The sequence below is a fragment of the Geotrypetes seraphini genome, chromosome 12 (genome assembly GCF_902459505.1).
Source record: "Geotrypetes seraphini chromosome 12, aGeoSer1.1, whole genome shotgun sequence".
Taxonomy (NCBI): domain Eukaryota; kingdom Metazoa; phylum Chordata; class Amphibia; order Gymnophiona; family Dermophiidae; genus Geotrypetes; species Geotrypetes seraphini.
The window spans coordinates 77,095,905-77,121,254 of NC_047095.1; the positions used below are offsets into that span (position 1 = coordinate 77,095,905).

General features: G+C 46.3%; 1 protein-coding gene across 1 annotated transcript in view; it reads left to right on the forward strand.

Annotated features, from left to right (window-relative positions):
• CDC20 (cell division cycle 20) overlaps positions 1-25,350 on the forward strand; it is a 164,646-nt gene that overhangs the window by 51,801 nt on the left and 87,495 nt on the right. The window contains exon 6 of the mRNA XM_033915283.1: positions 18,356-18,552. Coding sequence (XP_033771174.1) covers positions 18,356-18,552 — 197 coding nt within the window. The remainder of the gene's footprint in view (positions 1-18,355; positions 18,553-25,350) is intronic.

Consider the following 25,350-nt stretch of genomic DNA (forward strand, 5'->3'; position numbering starts at 1 on the left):
GTATCGATGCCAGTCCTTGCACCGGAGCCGAGAGCTCACCATCAATCGGTGCAGACTTCGGCACCGGTGCGTCCGATAACTTCTCCGGACACGGTATCGATGAGGTCGGGTAAGTCGATGCGCAAAACCCGACACATGCAAACGTCGACACCTGAGTCTCGGGACCATTCTTCCCATGTAAGGGACCCTGATCTGTGGGGAGACTCAGAGGAACCCTTTCTTTCTGAAGGAGAATGTTCCTCAGAGGAGGAGGATTCGGCTGTCCCTGACCCATCCTCCAAACAGGCCACTTCCTCTTTCTCTAGTTTTTTGAAAGAGATGTGTGAGTCCTTGTCCATTCCTTTGGAGGCTGAATCCAAAAAGTCTAAAGCTTTTTTGGATGCCCTTGATTTTGATCAGCCTCCAAAGGAATTTTTGAAACTTCCCCTTCATGACATCCTGAGGGAAACTTTCTATAAGAATTTAGAGACTCCTTTAACTGTCCCAGGGGCCCCACGTAAACTGGATTCTCTATATAAGGTAATTCCCATTCCTGGGTTCGACAAACCTCAACTACCACATGAATCCTTATTTGTCGAATCCACCCTTAAAAAGACTTCAGGAGCCAGTGTATATGCATCTGTCCCTCCTGGCAGAGAAGGAAGGGCCATGGATAAATTTGGTAAGAGGCTCTACCAAAATGCTATGTTAGCTAATAGGGCTAGTAATTATGCTTTTCATTTTTCTTTTTATTTAAAGCATCTCCTTACCACCATGGCTTCTTTCGAGAAATATCTTCCTTCACGAAAGCATTCCGCTTTTCACACATGCTTGTCGTCTCTTCTCCAATTGCGTAAGTTTATGGTGAGATCCATATATGACACTTTTGAACTTACATCCAGAGCGACAGCAATGTCAGTAGCTATGCGTCGTTTGGCCTGGCTTCGGGTATCCGAGCTTGATGTTAACCATCAAGATCGGTTAGCCAATGCCCCATGTCTAGGGGATGAGCTCTTTGGGGATTCCATGGACTCAACCACACAAAAGCTCTCTGCTCATGAGACGCGCTGGGATACCCTGCTCAAGAATAAAAAGAAGCCTCCTCCGCCAAGACCATACAGGCAGCAATCGGCCTATCAACGCCGTTTCACAGCCCGTCCATTGCCTACCACTGCTCAACAACCTAGGCGTCAGAGGCAACAGCAACGTCAGCCTCCCAGACAACAGCAACAGCAACAAGCTGTAAAACAACCTCCTCAGCAAAAGTCACAGCCCTTTTGACTTCATTCTCCGCAGTATAGCCAGTATCCCTATTCCTGCTCTCCTGCCTCAACCAATAGGAGGTCGACTTTCCCTGTTCCTCAGCCGGTGGGAAGTAATCACTTCGGACCAATGGGTCCTCAACATCATCCGCCACGGCTACTCTCTCAACTTTCAGACTCTCCCACCTCAAAGCCTGCCAAAAGAGTCTGCTTTGAACAGTCCTCAATCAGCCCTCCTTATTCAGGAGGTCCAATCCCTCCTCCTTCTGAACGCTATAGAGGAAGTTCCTCTAGATCAAAAGGGGCAGGGATTCTACTCCCGCTACTTTCTAGTTCCCAAAAAGACAGGAGATCTCAGACCCATCCTGGATCTTCGCGATCTCAACATTTATCTGGTAAAAGAAAAATTCAAGATGCTTTCTTTAGCCATCCTTTATCCCCTTCTAAATCAAAACGACTGGCTATGCTCCCTCGATCTCAAAGAGGCTTACACTCACATACCGATCAATGTAACCTCAAGACCATATCTCCGATTCATGATCAATCATTGTCATTACCAGTACAAGGTGCTGCCCTTCGGTCTTGCCTCATCTCCAAGGGTATTCACCAAATGTCTCATTGTGGTGGCGGCTTTTCTACGCTCTCACCACCTGCATGTATTTCCTTACCTGGACGATTGGTTGATCAAAGACACTTCTGCCCAAGCGGTCCTTCTGGCCACCAACCAAACCATCCAGTTTCTACAACTTCTGGGATTCGAGATCAATCTACCCAAATCCCATATCATTCCCACTCAGAGACTTCAATTCATTGGAGCGATCCTAGATACACTCCTCATGAGAGCTTTCCTGCCATCCAATCGTCTTCAGACCCTTCAGTCTCTATGTCACCAGGTACTTCCTCTGCCGTCCATCTCAGCAAGGCAAATGATGGTGCTCTTGGGACACATGGCATCCACAGTTCATGTCACACCTCATGCCCGTCTTCACCTGCGCACTCCTCAATGGACCCTTGCGACCCAGTGGTCCCAAGCGTCGGACCCTTGCTCACGACACATATCTGTGACATCATCTCTTCGTCAGTCTCTGCAATGGTGGTTGGTATCCTCAAATCTATCCAGAGGTCTTCTGTTCCATCAGCCTCCTCATCAACTAGTCATCACCACCGACGCCTCTCTGTATGCATGGGGAGCTCACTTGAACGAGTTCCAGACTCAAGGTCTTTGGTCAGCCCAGGAGAGGAAACATCAAATCAATTTCCTGGAACTCAGAGCGATGTTTTACGCCCTCAAGGCCTTCCAACACCTTCTCTTTCCTCAGGTCCTTCTGTTGTGCACAGACAATCAAGTTGCGATGTACTACATCAACAAACAGGGTGGGACAGGCTCTCGCCTTTTATGCCAGGAAGCCCAGAAGATATGGACTTGGGCCATAGATCACCATCTCTTCCTGAAAGCTATATACATTCAGGGGAAACAGAATTCCTTAGCGGACAAACTCAGCAGAATTCTCCAACCTCACGAGTGGACACTCGATCCTGTAACTCTACAGTCTATCTTCGATCAATGGGGCACTCCTCAGATAGACCTCTTTGCAGCTCCTCACAATCATCAGCTGCCCCTGTTCTGCTCCAGACTTTACTCTCCACACCGTCTAACAGCAGATGCTTTTCTCCTCAACTGGTCGAATCAGTTCCTGTACGCCTTCCCTCCTCTGCCTCTCATGTTGAGAACCTTGTTCAAGCTCAAGAGGGAACGAGTCACCATGATTCTGATTGCTCCGAGGTGGCCCAGGCAACATTGGTTCTCCCTTCTACTTCAACTCAGTTCCAGGGAACCTTTTCTTCTTCCTCTGTTTCCTTCTCTGCTTACGCAACAGCAGGGAACCCTTCTGCATCCCAACCTCCAGTCTCTACACCTGATGGCTTGGTATCTCTCGGGCTGAACTCGACTGATACTCTTTTATCTCAGCCCGTTCGTTCCATTCTGGATGCCTCCAGGAAACCAGCCACTCTACAATGTTACCATCAAAAGTGGACGAGGTTTTCTTCCTGGTGTCTTCTTCATCATCTTGATCCCACTTCCCTAGCGGTGGAGACGTTGTTGGATTATCTTCTTTCTTTGTCTGATTCTGGCCTGAAGTCCTCTTCCATCAGGGTCCACCTCAGTGCCATTGCAGCTTTTCATGAGCCAGTCCATGGAAAACTTCTTTCAGCTCATCCCCTGGTGTCCAGGTTCATGCGTGGGCTTTTCAATGTGAAACCACCTCTTAAAGCCCCTCCGGTTATCTGGGATCTCAATGTGGTTCTTTCAGCTTTAATGAAGCCTCCATTTGAACCTTTAGCTACTTCTCCTTTCAAATTTCTCACTTGGAAGGTACTTTTCCTTATTGCTCTTACCTCTGCCAGGAGAGTCAGTGAGCTTCATGCACTGGTTGCAGATCCACCTTTTACGGTCTTTCATCATGACAAGGTGGTTCTGCGTACACATCCAAAGTTTCTCCCCAAGGTTGTTTCTGAATTTCATCTCAACCAATCCATTGTTCTACCGGTTTTCTTTCCAAAACCTCATTCTCATTCTGGGGAACAAGCTCTGCATACTTTGGATTGTAAAAGGGCTCTTGCTTACTATCTGGAGCGTACGAAACCCCACAGATCAGTTCCCCAACTCTTTCTATCCTTTGATCCGAATAAATTGGGACGTCCTGTTTCTAAACGTACGTTGTCTAATTGGCTAGCAGCGTGCATCTCATTCTGTTATGCTCAGACCGGACTGACACTGGAAGGTTCTGTCACGGCCCATAGAGTCAGAGCAATGGCAGCATCTGTAGCTTTCCTCCGTTCCACTCCTATTGAGGAAATCTGCAAAGCTGCTACTTGGTCCTCAGTTCACACTTTTACATCTCATTATTGTCTGGATGCATTCTCCAGAAGGGATGGTCACTTCGGCCAATCTGTTTTACAAAATTTGTTTTCTTAATGGCCAACCTTCCCTCCATCCCTCTTTTTGTTAGCTTAGAGGTCACCCATCAGTCAAGAATATGCTGCCTGCTTGTCCTGGGATAAAGCACAGTTACTTACCGTAACAGGTGTTATCCAGGGACAGCAGGCAGATATTCTTGCGTCCCACCCACCTCCCCGGGTTGGCTTCTTAGCTGGCTTATACTAACTGAGGGACCGCGCGCCTCTGTCGGGCGGGAAGGCACTCGCGCGTGCGCGGTGCGGCCGAGCTAGAACTTTCTAAAAAGTTCTTAGAGTGCAATCACTCTAAAATTGTCCGTACCGGGGCTCCGTCGGTGCCGTCACCCATCAGTCAAGAATATCTGCCTGCTGTCCCTGGATAACACCTGTTACGGTAAGTAACTGTGCTTTTTTAGAGATCTTACTGAATTTAATTGAACGTTAATTGAGGAAAGCTAGATCCTACTTCAGCCAACAACACTTTGCCATCCTTGTCCAATCCATCATCCTCTCCAAACTAGATTACTGCAACGCCATCTACTTAAATCTATCAAAAAAAAGTATTCTAAGACTCCAGCTAATCCAGAATACTGCAGCCAAACTGATCTTCTCAAAACGCAAGTCTGACCATGCCTCCCCACTCCTTGCCAAACTTCACTGGCTTCCAATAATCTCCAGAATCCATTTCAAATGTTCCTGCCTGGCTTTCAAGATCATTCACGGAATCCTGCCTCCTCTTATCCCACTGTCTTTCAACTCCTCCAGTCCCGACTCCTCCAGAACTGCCCAAAGGCTTAAACTAGCCTTCCCCTCTCCATGCGGCATCCACTATTCAGGCAAACTGAGAAAATCCCTTCTCTTCAAAATCACAGGTCTTTGGAACGACCTCACCACCCCGCTGCGGAACCTGAGCTCCCTTCAGTTATTCCGCAAACAACTGAAAACCTGGCTTTTCAGCAAATTGTAGCTCTATCCTTCCCTCCTTTCTCTCCCCCCTTCTACACATAAGTTCATGTAATCCTTTTTCTTCTTCTCTACCCACTATTTTAAGTTCTTGTAAACCGTGTCGAGCTCCATTCTCATGGAGATGATGCGGTATATAAACTTAAGGTTTAGATTAGATTAGATTAGGTTATCTAGAGCAGTGTTTTTCAACCGCTGTTCCGCGGCACACTAGTGTGCCGCGAGATGTTGCCTGGTGTGCCGCAGGGCCGCCGGGCCCGGAGCTGACAGGGGGCCCGAGGCAGGGGCGCCAGTAGCTCGCCAAGGCAAAGTGAGTCGATCACCCAGGACTCACTTTGTCTTGGCGATCTAATCTATCGAGCCGATAAGTCTTCTTCTCCCCGACGTCAATTCTGCAGTCGGAGAGGAAGTTCGGGCCAGCCAATCGCTGCCTGGCTGGGCGGAACTTCCTCTCCGATTGCAGAATTGACGTCAGGGAGAGCATGCGTCGGCGTCGGCTTTGGGGCCTGTTATCCATTGGTGGGTCCTGTTCCCCGATGGCAGCGGCAGTGGCTTGGGGAACGGCAGGGAGAAAGAAAGAAAGGGGGCAGGCAGGGAGACAGAAGGAAAGAAGAGAAACAGAAAAAAAGAAAGAAAGGTCAGGGAGAGAGGAAGAAAAAGATGGGGGAGGGAATGAGGTGTGGAGGAGAGAAAGCATACAGGCTGATAGAAGGGAAGAAAGATTGGATGCACAGTCAGAAGAAGAAAGTGCAACCAGAAATCACCAGACAAGGTAGGAAAAATTATTTTATTTTAAATTTAGCAAAGTGGAGGCAGTATTACCACAGTTTTCAAAGGAATTTGCCCAAATAACTTAATAGTTAACTGGGTAAATTCCCAGAGATGAAAACTTCCCTTCACTTACTATGCACAGTTCTGAATTTATATCTGCTGTCTATATTTTACAATATGGTCACCTTTTACTAAACCGCAATAGTGGTTTTTAGCGCAGGGAGCCTATGAGCGTCAAGAGCAGCGCTGGGCATTCAGCGCAGCTCCCTGCGCTAAAAACTGCTATTGTGGTTTAATAAAAAGGATGGAGGGTATATTTGTCTATTTTTGTACGCTATAAAAACCAAATACAGAGAGAGACTGAGAGCTGTTGACGAAGAGCTACGTGTGTGTCTTTCTTCGATTCCAGCCAGAATATCAGCTTTGTGTTCAGCCAAACAGGCCCAGGTTTCGCACTGAATAAAGTATTTTATAATTTTTCACTATTCTGTTTACTTAATATTTCATAATAAAGTAATTATAAAATACTTTCTTTGTGTTTATTTGATTCCTATTCAAGAGAATTACTTTATATATAGTCAATATAGGCACAATTAAAATTTTTAACATTTTCTAATGGTGGTGTGCCTCATGATTTTTTTCATGAAACAAGTTTGCCTTTGCCCAAAAAAGGTTGAAAAACACTGATCTAGAGTAAACAGAGCATTTAAGTTTATTTCTTTTTTCCAAGGGAAAAATAATGTTTTGGATTTTTGTACATTTAGGGCTAACATGTTTGAGTTAAGCCATTGTTTAAAATCTTCTAGTTTCCTATTTATTTCAATTATTTCATTTTTATTATCTGGATTCAGTGAATGGAGCAGTTGAACATCGTCGGCATAGGTGAAAGTAGTAAAGCCTATTGATTGGCATAGGCAAAGCAGTGGAGAGAGAAAAATATTAAATAGAAGTGGTGACAATATTGATCCTTGAGGAATACCGTAACTAGTGGTATAAGGTTTTGAAACTGTGTCTTTAAAGATCACCGTAGATGAGCGATCGGAAAGGAAAGAATGAAACCAGTCAAGAACTTAACCACCAACTCCTATTGTTTTCAGTCTGTCTAAAAGTAGTGCATGATCAATAGTGTCAAATGCTGCTGATAAATCATCTCTTTGAACCCCTCTTCCCTCCCTCCCTCCGTGTACTTCTACACCAGGGCCCCCCCCCCCCGAAGGCCTGCACCCCACCCCAAAGGACTGCTCACCCCCCCCCCCCCTCGGAATGTTGATGCCAAAGCACTACAGTAAGGAAAGGCTACAGGTTGTTATACCCACTATAATTTGAATACTGTACTATGAATGCAAAGAGCACAAGCTGTATTTTGAAACTGTAGCAGGAAAGCAGCCCTTAAAGCAGTTGCAGACAGTCCCAGGCTACAGCAAAAAAAATTATTATTATTTTTGCCTGTGTGTTTTGTTTCTGTTAAAGTAAATTAGAATATTATCCCAAGACAAGCAAGCATGATATTCTCACATGTGGGTGACGTCATCTACGGAGCCCCGATGCGGAAGCATTTTCAAGCAAACTTGATTGAAGATTTAAGTTTGCTCTGCTGCTCCACGCATGCGTGCCTTCCTGCTCCACTAGGGGGTGCATCCCCTGGTGGTCTCCAGTTCAAAATTTTCCGCGAGCCTAGAAGCCGTGTTTTTCAGGCTCTGCCCCAAGTGCCTTCTAGCACCGCGATTTTTTCTTATTTTTCCACGATTAAGTCGCTGTGCGCGAATTCCTTACCTTTTTTACTTGATTCCTGCTTTGTTTTCAACGACCCGGAGGCTTCCGGGTCCCCGTGGCCGCGTGGCTAATCGAGCCGCGGCTACTTTCGATTTAATGTCCCGGCCTTTGACCGACTTTAAAAAGTGCACCCGGTGCGAGCGGCTTCTTTCTCTCACAGATCCGCATCGCCGGTGCATCCTCTGTCTGGGGGCGTCTCATCCAACCGACTCCTGCCCCCAGTGCGCTATTTTCCAAAACAGGGCCCTCCGCCGAAGAAAAGCCCTCATGGCGGACCTCTTCACCCCGGACCAACCCTCCACCTCGGCCTCGAGGTCGGCCTCGGCCCCGGCCTTGACCTCGGCCCCGGATACCTCGGCATCGCCTCGAGACTCGACCCCGAAGTCCTCGGGACAACAGAAAGCCTCGGCTCCGGGTAAGTCCCCTCTTCAGGTTCTGTAACAGCGAAGAAGCCAGCCTCGGGGACAACGGCGACGCATGGCGGAAGCCCCATGCTTACAGCCCCGTCTAAGCCCTCCAAGCCTTCGGGCCGTGCCTCCACCACACGGGAATACTCTGATACGAGGTCGCCCCCGGTGGAGCGCACCGAGGCAGTGGACATGCCTTCGATGCTGTCTGTGCCCGTCTTCCAGGACCTACTCCGAGCGATGATCACGTCGGAGCTGTCCACTGCGATGGCCCAGTTTCAATCGGCCTCGACTTCGAATGTGCCAGACCAGCCTGAGCCTCGCACCGAACAACCTCGAGGAAGGGTGCGCAATCCTCGCCGCATCCCATCCTCCTCGGACTCCTCGCCGAGGCGCCCGAGACATTCCCTCTCCGCAGACCGCCGAGGGGCAAAACGTCGGGCTAGAACGACAGAAACCTCGAACCGCCGTACCTCCAAGAAGGCCCGAGGTTCACCAACTCTACGAGGCCGTTCTCCCACACCTCGTACGGGACCACTAAGGGTGGCTGAGTTATCACTCTCCAACCCGCGCATCCTCCGAACTCCCCCTCGGACGTATTCTCCGAGGGAGTCCGGATCGAGGTCACCAATCCGACATCAATCGGTACCCCTAACCCCGGCATCGTCTCCGAGGGGCTCCTCGAGACGCCGAAGATCGACAACCCCGGAACACTCTCACAGTGCTTCCCCAGTCTCGGAGCATGGATCAGAGCATGAACCTCGATACTCGAGGGAAGCCTCCCTATCCTTCTCCACCCGACGAAGGTCTCGTTCCCCGACCCCGCACGGGGCCCCGGGGACATCTCGCCCATCCTTCACTCGCTTTGTCCAAGACATGGGCCACGCATTGGACTTAGACCTCCAGTCCGACTCCAGATACTCTAAGGAGTACCTGGCGGAGCTGGATATGCCATCACTGCCCAGAGAGTCCCTTCGCTTACCACCTAACCCGGTACTCCAACAGGCCTTCTTCAGGAACCTGGAGACCCCCTACATGGTCACGGCCGTACCCTCCAAAATGGAGGCCAAGTACCGCACAGTACCTTACCCGGGATTCGAGCAACCACAGCTCTCCCACCAATCGCTGCTAGTAGAATCCTCCTTGAAAAAGGCTCACCCGTCCCGGGTCTCAGCAGCGGTCCCCCCAGGCCGAGAAGGCCGAACCCTGGACAAGTTAGGCAGGAGACTATACCAAAACGCAATGATGGCCTCTAGGGTGCAAAGCTACACTTTCACCTTCACATCATACCTCAAACACCTCATTGGACTATTGAGAGCCTTTGAGACTGACCTCCCGGCCTCCCGGCAAGGAACGTTCGGCCTGCTTTTAGAGTCCCTCTCCAACCTGCGCCTTCATCTATTCCACGTGGCCTACGATGGCTTCGAACTCTCCTCCAGAGAAGCAGCCTTCGCTATCGCCATGCGCCGACTAGCTTGGCTGCGCCTGGTCGACATGGACCCCAACTTACAGGACCAGTTGGCTAACCTCCCCTGTGTGGGAAAGGAATTGTTCGATGACACTATCGAGGCGGCGACAAAACGCCTCTCCGAACATGAATGCTCGTTTGCCTCCCTTGTCCGGCAAAAGCCCAAACCGGCCAGCGTCCAGGCCATACAGGACCCCTCCGCGCCGCTACCCACAAAAGTCCACCCCTGCTTTCTCGCGGCCCCCACCCAGACGTCCGCAAGCCCACCACAGGGCCATGCCAAAGTCCCAACCGCCCGCGACCACCAAACCATCCCCGTCCTTTTGACGGGACACGCGGAAGGGGGCGGGCCCCCTCCGCCATAGTCCCAGGCCGCCTTCCCATCGGTGGTCGACTCAAAACCTTTTACCCTCGCTGGGAACAAATCACGTCGGACGCATGGGTCCTTGGCGTGATCTCATCAGGGTACTCTCTCAACTTTCGGGCCATTCCCCCGGACAACTCCCCAAGGAATTGCCCTCCCAACCGGACTCAGCTACCCCTACTCCTCTCCGAAGCTCGAGACCTGCTTCGCCTGAGAGCAGTGGAGAAGGTTCCCCCCGACCAACGGGGGAAGGGCTTCTACTCCCGTTACTTCCTGGTACCGAAAAAAACGGGAGACCTACGCCCAATACTAGACTTGAGACGCCTCAACAAATTCCTGGTACGGGAAAAGTTTCGGATGCTCTCACTACCAACACTTTACCCCCTGATCGACGAGGGCGACTGGCTCTGCTCCCTCGATCTCAAGGAGGCGTACACACATGTCCCAGTGCACCCCGCTCACCGCAAGTTCTTGCGTTTCCAGGTAGGGGACTGGCACCTACAATACCGAGTCCTCCCCTTCGGACTAGCATCATCACCTCGGGTCTTCACCAAGTGCCTCGTGGTGGTAGCAGCAACCTTACGTTCCCAGGGCCTCCAGGTATTCCCCTACCTGGACGACTGGCTAATCAAAGCCCCGTCCAGGGAAGGGGTTATCTCAGCGACCCAACAGACTATTACCTACCTACAAAGTCTGGGGTTCGAAATAAACTTCCCAAAATCTCAACTACGCCCCTCGCAGTACCTACAGTTCATCGGGGCCACGCTGGACACGGTTCGCCTCCGCTCCTTCCTCCCCCCTCCGCGCCTGGAGGCGTTAGTAAGTCTGAGCCGAAGGATCTCCCTGCTGACCTCGGTATCAGCTCGACAGATGATGACCCTCCTGGGCCACATGGCCTCCACCGTCCATGTCACACCCTTCGCCCGCCTCCATCTGAGAATCCCTCAATGGACCCTGGCGTCTCAATGGCGTCAAGACCGGGACCCGATCGACCACTCCGTGACAGTGACTCCTTCATTGCAACGATCGCTCCGCTGGTGGGCCGACTCTTCAAATCTTTCCAAAGGTTTGCTCTTCCTCACCCCACCCCACAGCAAGGTACTCACCATGGACTCGTCGGAGTACGCTTGGGGAGCCCATCTGGACGACCTACGCACCCAAGGAATGTGGTCAGCACAAGACCGTCGCTGCCACATCAACGTGCTAGAACTTCGGGCCATCTATCTCGCAGCTGTAGCCTTCCAACATCTGCTCCAAAACCGAGTGGTTCTCATCCGAACCGACAACCAGGTAGCGATGTACTACGTAAACAAACAAGGGGGGACAGGGTCTTGGCCCCTTTGTCGGGAAGCCCTGCGCCTCTGGAAATGGGCAATCTCCAACAACACCTTCCTTCGAGCAGTGTACATACAAGGAGAACAAAACTGCCTGGCGGACAGACTCGGCCGCCTCCTCCAGCCACACGAGTGGTCACTACACTCTCAGATCCTACGAGGAGTGTTCGAACGGTGGGGGACACCTCAAATAGACCTGTTCGCGTCCCCTCACAATCACAAGCTGCCTCTCTTCTGCTCCCGGATATACTCCCCGGACCGGCTCGAGGCCGACGCCTTCCTCCTCGACTGGGAGGGAAGGTTCCTGTACGCGTTCCCGCCGTTTCCTCTGATACTGCGGACGCTTGTCCACCTGAAAACAGTACAAGTCACCCTGATCCTGATTGCCCCCGCTGGCCACGCCAGCCGTGGTTTTCCCTGCTACTTCAACTCAGTGTCAGAGATCCACTGCCTCTGCCTCTGTTTCCCTCTCTACTGTCACAGGGTCAGGGTTCACTGTTACATCCCAATCTTCAGTCTCTTCATCTGAATGCTTGGTTTCTTTCCCCCTGACTGCTCTCCCCGTGTCTCAATCAGTCAAGGAGATATTGGAGGCCTCTAGAAAAACCTCGACGAGAACCTGCTACTCCCAAAAGTGGACCAGATTCTCAACCTGGTGCTCCTCCCACAGCCAGGACCCGGTGTCGGTCCCCGTCCCCCTGGTCCTTGTCTATCTACTTCAACTATCTCATTCCGGCCTAAAGACCAACTCCATTCGAGTACACCTCAGTGTGATTGCGGCCTTTCATCAGCCCCTGGAAGGGAAAGCCCTCTCGCTCCATCCCTTAGTCACTCGCTTCATGAAGGGTCTGCTGAACGTCCACCCCCCTCTCAAACCTCCCCCGGTGGTTTGGGACCTTAACGTGGTTCTGGCTCAATTAATGAAACCTCCATTTGAGCCACTAGACAAATGCCATCCAAAATTCCTCACTTGGAAGGTAATTTTCTTACTCGCGCTCACGTCCGCACGGCGGGTTAGTGAGCTACAAGCGCTGGTAGCGGACCCACCCTTCACGGTATTCCATCACGACAAGGTGGTACTCCGCACCCATCCAAAGTTCCTACCTAAAGTAGTGTCTGATTTCCATCTCAATCAGTCCATCGTCTTACCCGTGTTTTTTCCCAAGCCCCACTCTCACCCCGGAGAAGTGGCGCTCCACACTCTTGACTGCAAAAGAGCGTTGGCCTTTTACCTCCAACGCACTCAGCCACACCGGAAAGTCCCACAACTGTTTCTGTCCTTCGACCCAAACCGGTTAGGCCACCCAGTTTCCAAACGCACCTTGTCCAACTGGTTGGCCGATTGCATCTCCTTTTGCTACGCTCAGGCTGGTCTCGCACTGCATGGTCGAGTAACGGGACACAAAGTCCGAGCGATGGCAGCCTCCATAGCGTTCCTCAGGTCCACACCTATTGAGGAAATCTGCAAGGCTGCCACGTGGTCTTCGGTTCATACCTTCACCTCCCACTACTGTCTGGACTCCCTGTCCAGAAGCGATGGCCGGTTCGGCCAATCGGTATTGCGAAACCTATTTGCATAAATTGCCAACTTCCCTCCATCCCTCTTCAGTAAGCTTGGAGGTCACCCACATGTGAGAATATCATGCCTGCTTGTCCTGGGATAAAGCACAGTTACTTACCGTAACAGGTGTTATCCAGGGACAGCAGGCATATATTCTCACAACCCGCCCACCTCCCCGAGGTTGGCTTCTTGGCTAGTTAAGTGAACTGGAGACCACGAGGGGATGCACCCCCTAGTGGAGCAGGAAGGCACGCATGCGTGGAGCAGCAGAGCAAACTTAAATCTTCAATCAAGTTTGCTTGAAAATGCTTCCGCATCGGGGCTCCGTAGATGACGTCACCCACATGTGAGAATATATGCCTGCTGTCCCTGGATAACACCTGTTACGGTAAGTAACTGTGCTAAATGATCCTCCTCTGATCCTACCATTCCTCTCTTGGCATATACCATATACACTTTTTTTTCTCTGTAGTTTCTGGTCTTAATTATTATCTATTTCCCTCCCGTTAACAAACACAGCAAAAATGATACGTCTCCTAAGAAGCAAACCTGATGGAAAAAAGCTGTAAGCTGAAAGGCAGGGAAGCAGCCTCAGCTGGGCAAGACACTTTATTACCCCAGATACCTTAGTTAGATGGTGAGCCCGCTGGGAGAGAGGGAAACTACTTTAGAGAGTTTACTATAGCTGCTGAGGAAAGGTGGAATATCAAATAAAAATAGGAACAATCAAGCTTCAAAAGTGGTATACTTACACCGTTGGGACGAGCCCATGTTGACATCTTCGGCTGCATCATAGAACTCCTCTGTGTTGCTTTCGGACGCCATTGGAGAGGGTCAGGTGAGAACCAGCGTTATCACTCCCACCTCCCCTCCCTCTCTTGGGCAGAATCTGAGTGCAAATTAAGTTCCCTCCAGCTGACAAGTCGCTGCAGGCAAAAGAAGAGAGAGCCGGTTGCATCGGTCCAGCGAGCGGCCCTCTTGGCAAAGGCTGGAGTGGCTGTCACAGAGCAGCCAAGACCGTGCCCATAACCTCCGAAGCAGCAAGAGTCTTCATCGACTGCGGCTCTCGGTTCCTACCAATCCCTTGGCCTCCCGCGCACCATTTATGAGCAGCATGCAGAGAAGTTCGCGGTGCAAGCGAACTTTGCAAACTGCTTCGGAGGCTAGGGGGTAAGCACCAGCAGGAAGCCTGAGGGGAAGCCGGATGCCAGGAGGGAAGTCGGATACCAGCACTTCACAACTGACTCACCCCTCACCCTCTAAAGCAGGAGCAGCAGTGGCATGCCAGCAAGAGGCGAAAGGGTCCAGAGAAGAGCGACTAAGATGGTTAAGGGGCTGGAGGAGTTGCCGTATAGCGAAAGATTAGAGAAAATGGTACTCTTCTCCCTTGAGCAGAGGAGATTGAGAGGGGACATGATCGAAACATTCATGGTACTGAAGGGAATAGACTTAGTAGATAAGGACAGGTTGTTCACCCTCTTCAAGGTAGGAAGAACGAGAGGGCACTCTCTCTAAAATTGAAAGGGGATAGATTCCATACAAACATAAGGAAGTTCTTCTTCACCCAGAGAATGGTAGAAAATTGGAACGCTCTTCTGGAGTCTGTCATAGAGGAAAACACCCTCCAGGGATTCAAGACAGTTAGACAAGTTCCTGCGGAACCAGAATGTACGCAGGTAGGGCTAATCTCAGTTAGGGTGCTGGTCTTTGACCAGAGGGCCGCCATGTGAGCGGACTGCTGGGCACGATGGACTACTGGTCTGACCCAGCAGCGGCAATTCTTATGTTCTTATGTTAATGTGGACTTTTTAATTTTCCTTTTTTTAAGTGCAGTGCTTTTTAGACTATAGTAAATGTAGTAAAACATAGTAAATGTACAGTATTGCAGCGTGCAAAACTAGACCCACTTTTTAAAAACATAAGAATTGCCGTTGTTGGGTCAGACAAGTGGGCCATCATGCCCAGCACTCAGCTCACGCGGCGGCCCTCTGGTCAAAGACCAGCATACATCCTTATTTAGCAGGAACTTGTCTAACTTTGTCTTGAATCCCTGGAGGGTGTTTTCCTCTATGACAGACTCCGGAAAAGTGTTCGTTTTCTACTACTCTCTGGGTGAAGAAGAAATTTCTTACGTTTGCACGGAATCTATCCCCTTAACTTTAGAGAGTGCCCTCTTGTTCTCTTTACCTTGAAGAGGGTGATCAACCTGTCCTTATCTACTAAGTTTATTCCCTTCAGTACCTTGAATTTTTCGATCATGTCCCCTTTCAATCTCCTCTGTTCGAGGGAGAAGAGGCCCAGTTTCTCTAATCGTTCGCTATACTGCAGCTCCTTCAACCCTTTAACCATCTTCATCGCTCTTCTCTGGACCCTAACGAGTAGTACCATGTCCTTCTTCATGTACGGCGACCAATGCTGTATGCAGTACTCCAGGTGAGGGCGCACTATGGCCCGGTACAGCAGCATGATAACCTTCTCTGATCTGTTCATGATCCCCTTTTTTATCATTCCTAGCATTCTGTTTACTCTTTTCGCTGCTGCCGCACATTGTGCAGACGGCTTCATTGATTTGTCGATCAGAAATCCCAAGTCTCTTTCTTGGGTGGTCTCTCCAAGTACCGTCCCAGACATCCTGTATTCGTGCATGAGATTTTTGTTACAGACATGCATCATTTTACACTTGTCCACGTTGAACCTCATCTGCCAAGTGATGCCCATTCCTCAAGCCTGATTATGTCACGTTGCAGATCTTCGCAATCCCCCTGCGTCTTCGCTACACTGAATAACTTCGTATCGTCCGCAAATTTAATCACCTCGCACGTCTTACCTATGTCCAGATCGTTTATAAAGATGTTGAAGAGCACGGGTCCAAGCACCGATTCAGATCTTATTAATTCTGCCTTATCAGGTCTTTTTTCTACATGGATGGGTCACATTGTTCTGTCCCCACTATTGAAGAAAGCTGACTTAGATCCATCCTCATCTTCCTATATATATAAGATCCGAACAAAATATACAGAAGTTTAAAAGCAATCTAAAATGTTTTCTTTTTAAAGATGCCTATAATTGACTATTTGATTTAGTCCAGCAAATTTGTTAACTTTTCCCTACCCTAATGTACTTTCCTTTTCTCGATAAATATTGTAGTTCTCCCCCCCTCCCCTTCCACTGTACCACTATGGTCTTAATAGTTAAGTAAGAAAACTGTTTGACTTATTTGTTTGTCTATAAAAGTTTTTATTATTATTGTACAACGCTTAGTATCCTAAGATAAGCGTTTAATCAAATATATGAATAAACTTGAAACTGTCTAGCTCAGTGGTTCCCAACCCTATCCTGGAGGACCATCAGGCCAGTCGGGTTTTCAGGATAGCCTTATGAATATGCATGAGAGAGATCTGCATCTAATGGTGCCAGGCATGGAAATCTGCTCCATGCATATTCATTAGGGCTATCCTCAAAACCTGACTGGCCTGGTGGTCCTCCAGGACAGGATTGGAAACCACTGGTCTAGCTATCGACCTATAGCGAATATTCCTCTACTGACCAAAATGTTAGAATCCATTATATTCCCTCAGCTTTCATCATATTTAGAGATTTTCCATTCTTTTATCTTGCCAACATGGATTCAGACCTAATCTCAGTACCTCATCTCCACTGATCTCATTAATCTCTAAGGTTCAGCAATTGCAAGCGCGCAATAAGTTTGCAATTTTGCTACAATTCGATTTATCAGCGGCCTTCGACATCGTTCACCATGATATTTTGATTTACCAACTTTCTGAGATAGGTATTGATTCCACATTCTTAGACTGGTTTTCAAAATTCTTACGATCTCGCTCATATTGTTAATATGTATTTTATGTATTCGGGGGGTCTTTTCCCCCTGAATAAGCTAGCGGGATATGTAACTACGGATTAAAGCACACACTGAAGTTAATCTTCGCGCTGTTCTGAAGAAGCTCTTTGAAATGTATAGAGAGCGAAACGGAGATCTTCCGTCTGACTGAGTGTGGGAAGTGTGCCGGGCAGTCACTTACCCGAGCTAAGTACCACACATCCACAGCATTTACTTAGAGTGACAATCAATCCATGTTAAAATTAACATTTATAAAACATCTATATAAAGACAAAAGATAAAATATTTATAAAAAAAGGACAAAAGGGTAAAAAGGCATATTGAGAAAATAAGACAGCACCCGATGATAGCTCAGTTGTGGGTTTAATGGCCAAGATAAGTTCTGGCTATTGACCCTGGGCACTTGAGGCATTTAGTCTTCTTCTCAATGTGTATGCTTGGTCTATTTTGAACGTTTTAGTTTCATTGTTGGCTCATTTTAGGAGTTTGAGTAATATGTATGGCACCATCTCATCCTCTTGGAAGCCTTCATGTGGAGTCTCGCAGGGATCATTTATCACCTATTCTTTTCAACATCTACATGACTACTTTAAAGCTTTTCTGTTTATCCCCCTGCGAAACACTATTTATGTGTTCAGACAACATCTTTGTTCTCCTTGAGAAAGACTTGAATCTCACTAACCTCGTTGGGAATATAATAGAATGTATAACAAAACTTCAGTCTTGGGCCCTTACTGTATAAATGAAACTGAACGAGTCTAAAACAGTTACTTTGGCTTGGCCCAAAATTAAAGCAGCTTCCATTGTCCATTCTGTTGCCTTCAGGATCCTCACTGCAGATTGAATTCTCAAGTAAAGTTCTGGGTGTCATTATAGATTCAGCACTTTCATTCAACGACCATCTTAATTCTCTGGTAAAAAAAAAAATGTTTTTTCAGTATCCATATGTTGAGGAAAGTGAGGTCCTGTTTCCATCAACAACACTTTGCTGTTATTGTTCAATCAATCATCTTTTTGAGGCTGGTTAATTGTAATTCGATCTATTTAAGCTTAACCAAGAAAAGTTTTCGAAGACTTCAACTGATCCAGAATACTGCTGCTAGGCTGATCTTTGCAAAAAATAAATTTGATCATGTCTCTCCGCTCCTGCAAAAACTTCATTGGCTTCCAATAATTTCCAGGGTTTATTTTAAATATGCCTGCTTAACATTTAAGATCTTGCATGGCATCCTTCCTTCTTTAATTCCCTTGTCTTGGAATTCTGTAAGATCTGACATTACCAGATCTACTGAAAAATTTAAATTGTCCTTTCCTACATTGAAAGGCATTACCTACATTGGCAAACTAGGAAAGTCTCTACTTTTCAAAATTACTGAGCTGTTGAATAATTTTTCTATTCAACTGTGCGATCTGGGCTCTTTCCAACCATTTCGAAAACATCTGAAAACTTGGCTTTTTTCAAAGTTATAAATTCTGCTCCTCTCCATACTATTCCAAATCCATATTGTATCTATTCTCCTTTCTGATTTCTTGTAAACCGTGCCGTATCTATAAGATGCGGTATATAAGCCTAAAGTTTAGTTTAGTTTTAGATATGAAAGTTTTTGTGACATTCTTACTTGACTGGGGATGATTCTTCTTTGCTTTTTGTTCTAGATCTGAACTTAATTGACTGGAGCTCTCTGAACTATTTGGCCGTTGCCTTGGAAGATGCTGTGTATCTCTGGAACTCCTCCTCTGGTGATATTGTGCTGCTGCTGCAAATGGAGCAACCAGAGGAGTATATCTCTTCTGTATCCTGGATCAAAGAAGGCAACTACCTTGCTGTTGGCACAAGTAATGCAGAGGTTCAGGTGAGCATTTTTTTCATTAATAATTGATTAATACCTGCTTGTGCAGGGCAACTTGGGCATTCAATTACCATCATTAGAATCATTTAGAATTTTGGTGCAATCTCTTGTGCTCAGTCAGCTGGATTACTACAATATTGTTTATCTAGGAATTTCTCGAAGAAATATGCAGCGACTGTGGATGGTCCAGAATGTGGCTTAGATTGGTCTTTGGGCTAAAGAAGCATGATCATATAATGCCATTTTACCAGAAGTTACACTGGTTGCCAGTGAAAGCGTGTGTGAAGTTTAAATTTGGTTGTTTATGTTTCAAAGTTCTGTTTGGACTTTCTCCCAAATACCTGATTGACCTTTTTACATTTGCAAATAAGAAACATAGGAGAAACTTGCACCTGAACTATGTCTTCCCACCTGTTAAAGATTGCAAATTTTTAAAAAATCATCTTTTGTCATATCAGGCTGCATTATGGGGCAAGGACTTGGAAAATCTAATCATGTCTTTGAGTTGTTATGTGAAATTTAAAAGAAATTTTAAGACATTTGTTTCTTAAATTTTTGGGTAATTAACTTCCATGTTTATGAATATTATACTTTAGTAATCTAATGTTTAGTTATTAAGTTACATAATTTTCAATTTATTCAATTGTATATACATTCCCATTTATTCGGCCTCCCGTCAATACCTCAGATTTCGGGTGGGGAATCTGCATTATCAATACAGAGTGCTGCCCTTCGGCCTGGCTTCCTCTCCCAGAGAATTCACCAAGTGCCTGGTTGTGGTAGCAGCAGCTCTAAGGAACCATGGTCTTCAGGTATTTCCCTACCTCGACGACTGGCTCAAAGATTCAACATCTCAGGGGGTTATTGTAGTGACCCAACGGACTACCTGGTTCCTACAAAGTTTGGGATTCGAAATCAACTTTCCCAAATCCCATCTTCAGCCCTCACAGAATCTACAATTCATCGGAGCTGCTATGGATACTATCCAGCTCAGAGCATTCCTTCCACAACAACGTCTGAAAGCTCTTCTTCAACTGTCATACAGTGTCTTCCCGCTCTTCCATTTCAGTGAGACACATGATGGTACTTCTGGGTCACATGGCCTCCACAGTACACGTGACTCCTTATGCCAGACTTCACCTCAGAATTCCTCAGTGGACCCTGGCATCTCAATGGACGCAGGTTTGCGACCCACTTTCTCGACACAAGTCATTCCTTCATTGAAGCAGTCTCTCCGTTGGTGGATGCTCTCTTCCAATCTCTCCAGAGGCTTGCTTTTTCAAACGCCCCCCCCATCAGAAGGTCCTCACAACAGATTCTTTGACCTATGCTTGGGGAGCTCATCTCTATGGTCTCCGTACCCAAGGCCACTGGACCAGTACAGATCGTCGGTGTCATATCAATCTATTGGAACTCAGAGCAATCCTCAAGGCTCAACGCTTTCCAACATCATCTTCACAACCAGGTAGTTCTCATTCGGAAGGACAACCAAGTTGCCATGTGTGTTATCAATAAACAGGGAGGGACGGGATCTGCCTCCCTTTGTCAAGAAGCTCTGATGGTTTGGAACTGGGCAATCCACCACAACACCTTCCTCAAAGCTGTCTATATCCAAGGGGCAAAAAATTGCTTGGCGGACAACTTGAGAAGTCTTCTGCAATCTCACGAATGGACATTCCATTCCTCGCCTTTTCATCACATTTTTTCACAGTGGGAACACCTCAGATGGACTTCTTTGCAGCTCCCCACAACTACAAACTGCCTCAGTTCTGCTCCAGGATATACTCTCCTCATTTCCTCGAGGCAGATGTCCATTCCAGGAGAAAAGCGAATCTCTTCCTCTATGCATTCCCTCTCATTCTCAAGACTCTGGTCAAGTTAAAGAACGATCATGCCACCATGATTCTGATTGCTCCTCGGTGGCCGAGACAACCTTGGTACTCCCTTCTACTTCAACTCAACAGCAGGGAGCCATATCTTCTACCACTTTTTCCATTTCTGCTTACACAGAGTCAGGGATCTCTTCTTCATTCCAACCTGCAGTCTCTACACCTGACTGCTTGGTACTTCTCAACTTGACTCCTCTGCAGTTTTCTGAACCTGTCAGAGACATTTTGGAAACCTACCATTAGACAATGCTATCACCAAAAGTGGACTAGATTTTCTATGTGATGCTTTTCTCATGATAAGGAGCCCCAACATTCCTCCTTTAACTTCTGTTTTGGATTATCTTTTGCACTTATCGACTTCTGGCCTCAAGTCTACATCAATCCGAATCCATCTCAGTGCAATTGCAGCTTTTCATCAGCCTATCGAAGGGAAACCCCTCTGCTCATCCGGTGGTTTCCAGATTCATGAAAGGACTTTTCAGTGTCAAACCGCCTCCTGTGGTTTGGGACCTCCAATGTTCTCCTTGCTCAATTGATGAAGCCTCCATTTGAACCAATTGACAAGGCTCATCTGAAGTATCTCACTTGTAAAGTGGTCTTTCTCATTGCCCTCACTTCTGCTCGACGAGTCAGTGAGCTGCAAGCTTTAGTTGCTGATCTACCTTTCACGGTATTTCATCATGACAAGGTGGTCCTTCGCACTCATCCTAAATTTCTCCCTTAAGTGGTCTCGAAATTTCATCTCAACCAATCCATTGTTCTTCCCATCTTCTTTCCAAAGCCTCATTCTCATCCTGGAGAAATAGCTCTTCATACTCTGGACTGTAAACGTGCTTTGGTCTTCTATTTGAAACGCACCAAATCACACAGAACTGCTCCTCAACTTTTTGTCTTCTTCGATCCCAATAAGTTGGGACATCCTATCTCTAAGCGTACTATCTCCAACTGGATGGCTGCTTGTATCTCATTCTGCTATGCCCAGGCTGGATTACCCCTACACAGTAGAGTCACAGCCCATAAAGTTAGAGCAATGGCAGTTTCAGTAGCTTTCCTCGGATCTACACCTATTGAAGAAATTTGCAAGGCTGCTACTTGGTCCTCAGTTCATATTTTCACTTATCACTATTGTCTGGATACTTTTTCCAGACGGGACGGACAGTTTGGCCAAACAGTATTACAAAATTTATTCTCTTAAATTGCCAACTCTCCCACCATCCCATTTTGGTTAGCTTGGAGATCCCCATATGTGAGAATAGGCTGCCTGCTTGTCCTGGGATAAAGCACAGTTACTTACCGTAACAGGTGTTATCCAGGGACAGCAGGCAGCTATTCTCACAACCCACCCACCTCCCCTGGTTGGCGTCTCTGCTAGCTATCTGAACTTAGGAGACGCGCCGTACGCTGGGCGGTAATGCACATGCGCGGTGCGGTCGACTCGAAATTTCTAGTTTCTTCAAGCAAGTCTACTTGCGAGCTTCCACATCCGGGCTCCGCTGATGACTTCGCCCATATATGAGAATAGTTGCCTGCTGTCCCTGGATAACACATGTTATGGTAAGTAACTAACTGTGCTTTTTCAGAAGGTGTTCGACAAGGTTCTGCATGAATGACTACTTTGAAAAATTGCGAGCCATGGAATCGAGGATGAAATACTCACTCACGTGGATTAAAAACTGGCTGGCAGATAGAAACAGCGTGGGAGTAAATGGACAATACATGGACTGAAAAAGCATCACCAGTGGAGTGCCACAGGGTTCGGTGCTTGGGACCGTATTCTTCAACATATTTATAAACGATCTGGAAATTAGCACGATGTGTGAGGTGATTAAATTTGCATACGATACCAAGTTATTCAGAGTAGTAAAGATGCAGGAGGATTGCGAACATCTGCAACGTGACATAAACACGCTCGAGAAATGGGCCACAACATGGCAAATGAAGTTAAACATGGATAAGTGTAAGGTGATGCATGTCGGTAACAAAAATCTTATACATGAATACAGGGTGTCCGGGGCGGTACGTGGAGGGACCCTCCAGGAAGAGACTTGGGAGTACTGGTAGATAAGTCGATGAAACCGTCTGTGAAATGCGTGGCGGCGACAAAAAGGGTAAGCAGAATTCTAGGAATGATTAAGAAGGGGATCACAAACAGATCAGAGAAGGTTATCATGCCGTTGTATCGGGCCATGGTACATCCTCACCTGGAATACTGCGTCCAGCACTGGTCGCTGTACATGAAGAAGGACATGGTACTACTCGAAAGGGTCCAGAGAAGAGCGACTAAAATGGTTAAGGGGCTGGAGGAGTTGCCGTATAGCGAAAGATTAGAGAAACTGGACCTTTTCTCCCTTGAAAAGAGGAGACTGAGAGGGGACATGATTGAAACATTCAAGATACTGAAGGGAATAGACTTAGTAGATAAAGACAGGTTGTTCACCTTCTCCAAGATAGGGAGAACGATAGGGCACTCTCTAAAGTTAAAAGGAGATAGATTCCATACAAATGTAAGGAAGTTCTTCTTCACCCAGAGAGTGGTGAACAACTGGAAAGCTCTTCCGGAGGCTGTTAAAGGGGACAACACCCTCTAGGGATTCAAGACAAAGTTAGACAAGTTTATGCTGAACCGGATCATAGAAACATAGAAATTGACGGCAGAAAAGGGCCTCAGCCCATCAAGTCTGCCCACACCAATGACCCACTCCCTGACTTTTATTCCCTTAGAGATCCCACGTGAATATCCCATTTTCTCTTAAAATCTGATACGTTGTTGGCCTCAATCACCTGCTGAGGTAGCTCGTTCCAATGATCGACTACCCTTTCGGTGAAGAAGTACTTCCTGGTATCACCATGAAATTTCCCTCCCCTGACTTTCAGCGAGTGCCCTCTGGTGACTGAGGGCCCTGTAAGACAGAAGATATCTTCAAGTTTCAAGTTTTATTGAATTTGATAAATCGCCTATTTTATACTAAGCAAGCAACAATTAAAAAGAAATGCTATACATAGCTTTAAAAAAGGTACATAAAAACTTCAGACAGAACAATACGGACAAACTAGAGAACAATGGGATAGGATAAAGTGGGTTAAAGTTACATATTGCGTTACTCGGAGGAGAAGAGAGTAAAAATATATTAGTGGGAAAAAAAAACATTGGGGGGTTTAGAAAGTCATATTGAGAAAAGTTGAGAAAAAAGAAAGAGGGATTATTTAAAATTGCTGATTAAAATTTAAAATAATAATAAGTGAGAAGGTTTTAAATATTAAAAGAAGTTTTAAAAAGGAAAGTTTTTAGGTTAGATTTAAATAAGTTCAGGTCTTTAGTTTCTCTAATGTATAAAGGAAGGTCATTCCAAGTAAGGGGAGCCATGACTGAGAATATGTCATGACGTCTGGTTCCGATGATCTTTAGGGAAGGTACGGTAAGTGTTCCTAAAGCAGTTGATCTTAATGCTCGGGATGAGCTATATGGAATTAACAGTTGATCTATAAATAAAGGTTCATTATTGAGTAGAGTTTTGAAAGTTAAAAGTGATATTTTATAGGTTATTCGTTGATTAATTGGGAGCCAGTGCGAGTCTATTAAAAAGGGTGTTACGTGGTCGTATTTTTTGCCATTATGGATGATTTTAACTGCAGTATTTTGTATTATTTGTAAACGTTTTTTTTTCTTTTTGTGTAATGTTTAAAAAGAGTGAATTACAATAGTCTAATTTGGACATGACCAAAGAGTGTATTAAGATATTCAATGATTTAGGTTCCAGAAATTTAGACATCGAGCGGATTAGGCGCAAGCGAAAAAAACAGCATTTTACCACATTGCTGATATGTTCGTGGTACGTGAATTTATCATCAATAGTGACTCCTAATAATTTTAGTGATGATACTATGTTAATTGGTAGGTTGCTTATTAGAAAAGGCGCTGACAGTGTTAATCCTTGCTTCATTGGAAAAAATAAGGCTTTGGTTTTGGTAATATTTAATGCTAATTTGTTTTGTGAGAGCCAGTTTTTTATTTTTTCAAGTTTTTGATTAATTGCAAGTATTTCATTGGAGTTTTCAGGATTAAATGAATGGACAAGCTGAATGTCGTCAGCATACGCATAAATAGTGAAACTGATAGATTGGCTCAAACTAAGTAAGGGTGAAAGAAAAACGTTAAATAGTAGCGGAGAAAGAATGGAGCCCTGTGGGATTCCATAATTATGAGAGAATAATTTAGAGTTTGCATTGTTAAAATTTACAGTTGAAGAACGATCAGCTAAAAAGGAAGTGAACCATTGTAATGAAGTATTACAGACACCTATATTTTGTAGTCGGTCCAATAAAAGCGAGTGGTCGATAGTGTCGAAAGCAGATGAGAGATCAAGGGAAAAAAGAATAACTGAATCATGGTGGTCAAGATGATAAATAATTTTAGTGGTCAATCCTATTAAAGAATATTCAGTATTGTGGTTTTTTCTAAAACCTGTTTGATTGGGGTGCAAAACGTTTGTAGATTCGACAAAATCTGAAAGTTGATTGAATACCACCCTTTCAGTAATTTTTGCTAAAAACGGAATGTTGGCGATAGGGCGGTAATTAGTAGGGTCATCAAGACTAATTTTACGATCCTTTATAATAGGGAGAATTACTGCTGATTTCCATGCCTTGGGTAAGGTCCCAGTAAGGAGACTCTTTTTAACAAATGAAAGTATGAAGGGTCCAAAGCAGGCAAAATATTTCTTTAATATTACTGGAGAGATAATCTCTGATGCTGAACTTTTTTAATTAATTTTTTGGAGAATATGTTTAATATCTGTCAGTGTTGGTATATTAAAATTTGAGCATTTGGCGCAGGGAAGTATAAATTTGCTAAGTGTATTAGAATAATCGATGGCTTTGTTGGTGTCGAATTGCTCACGTATTTTTGAAATTT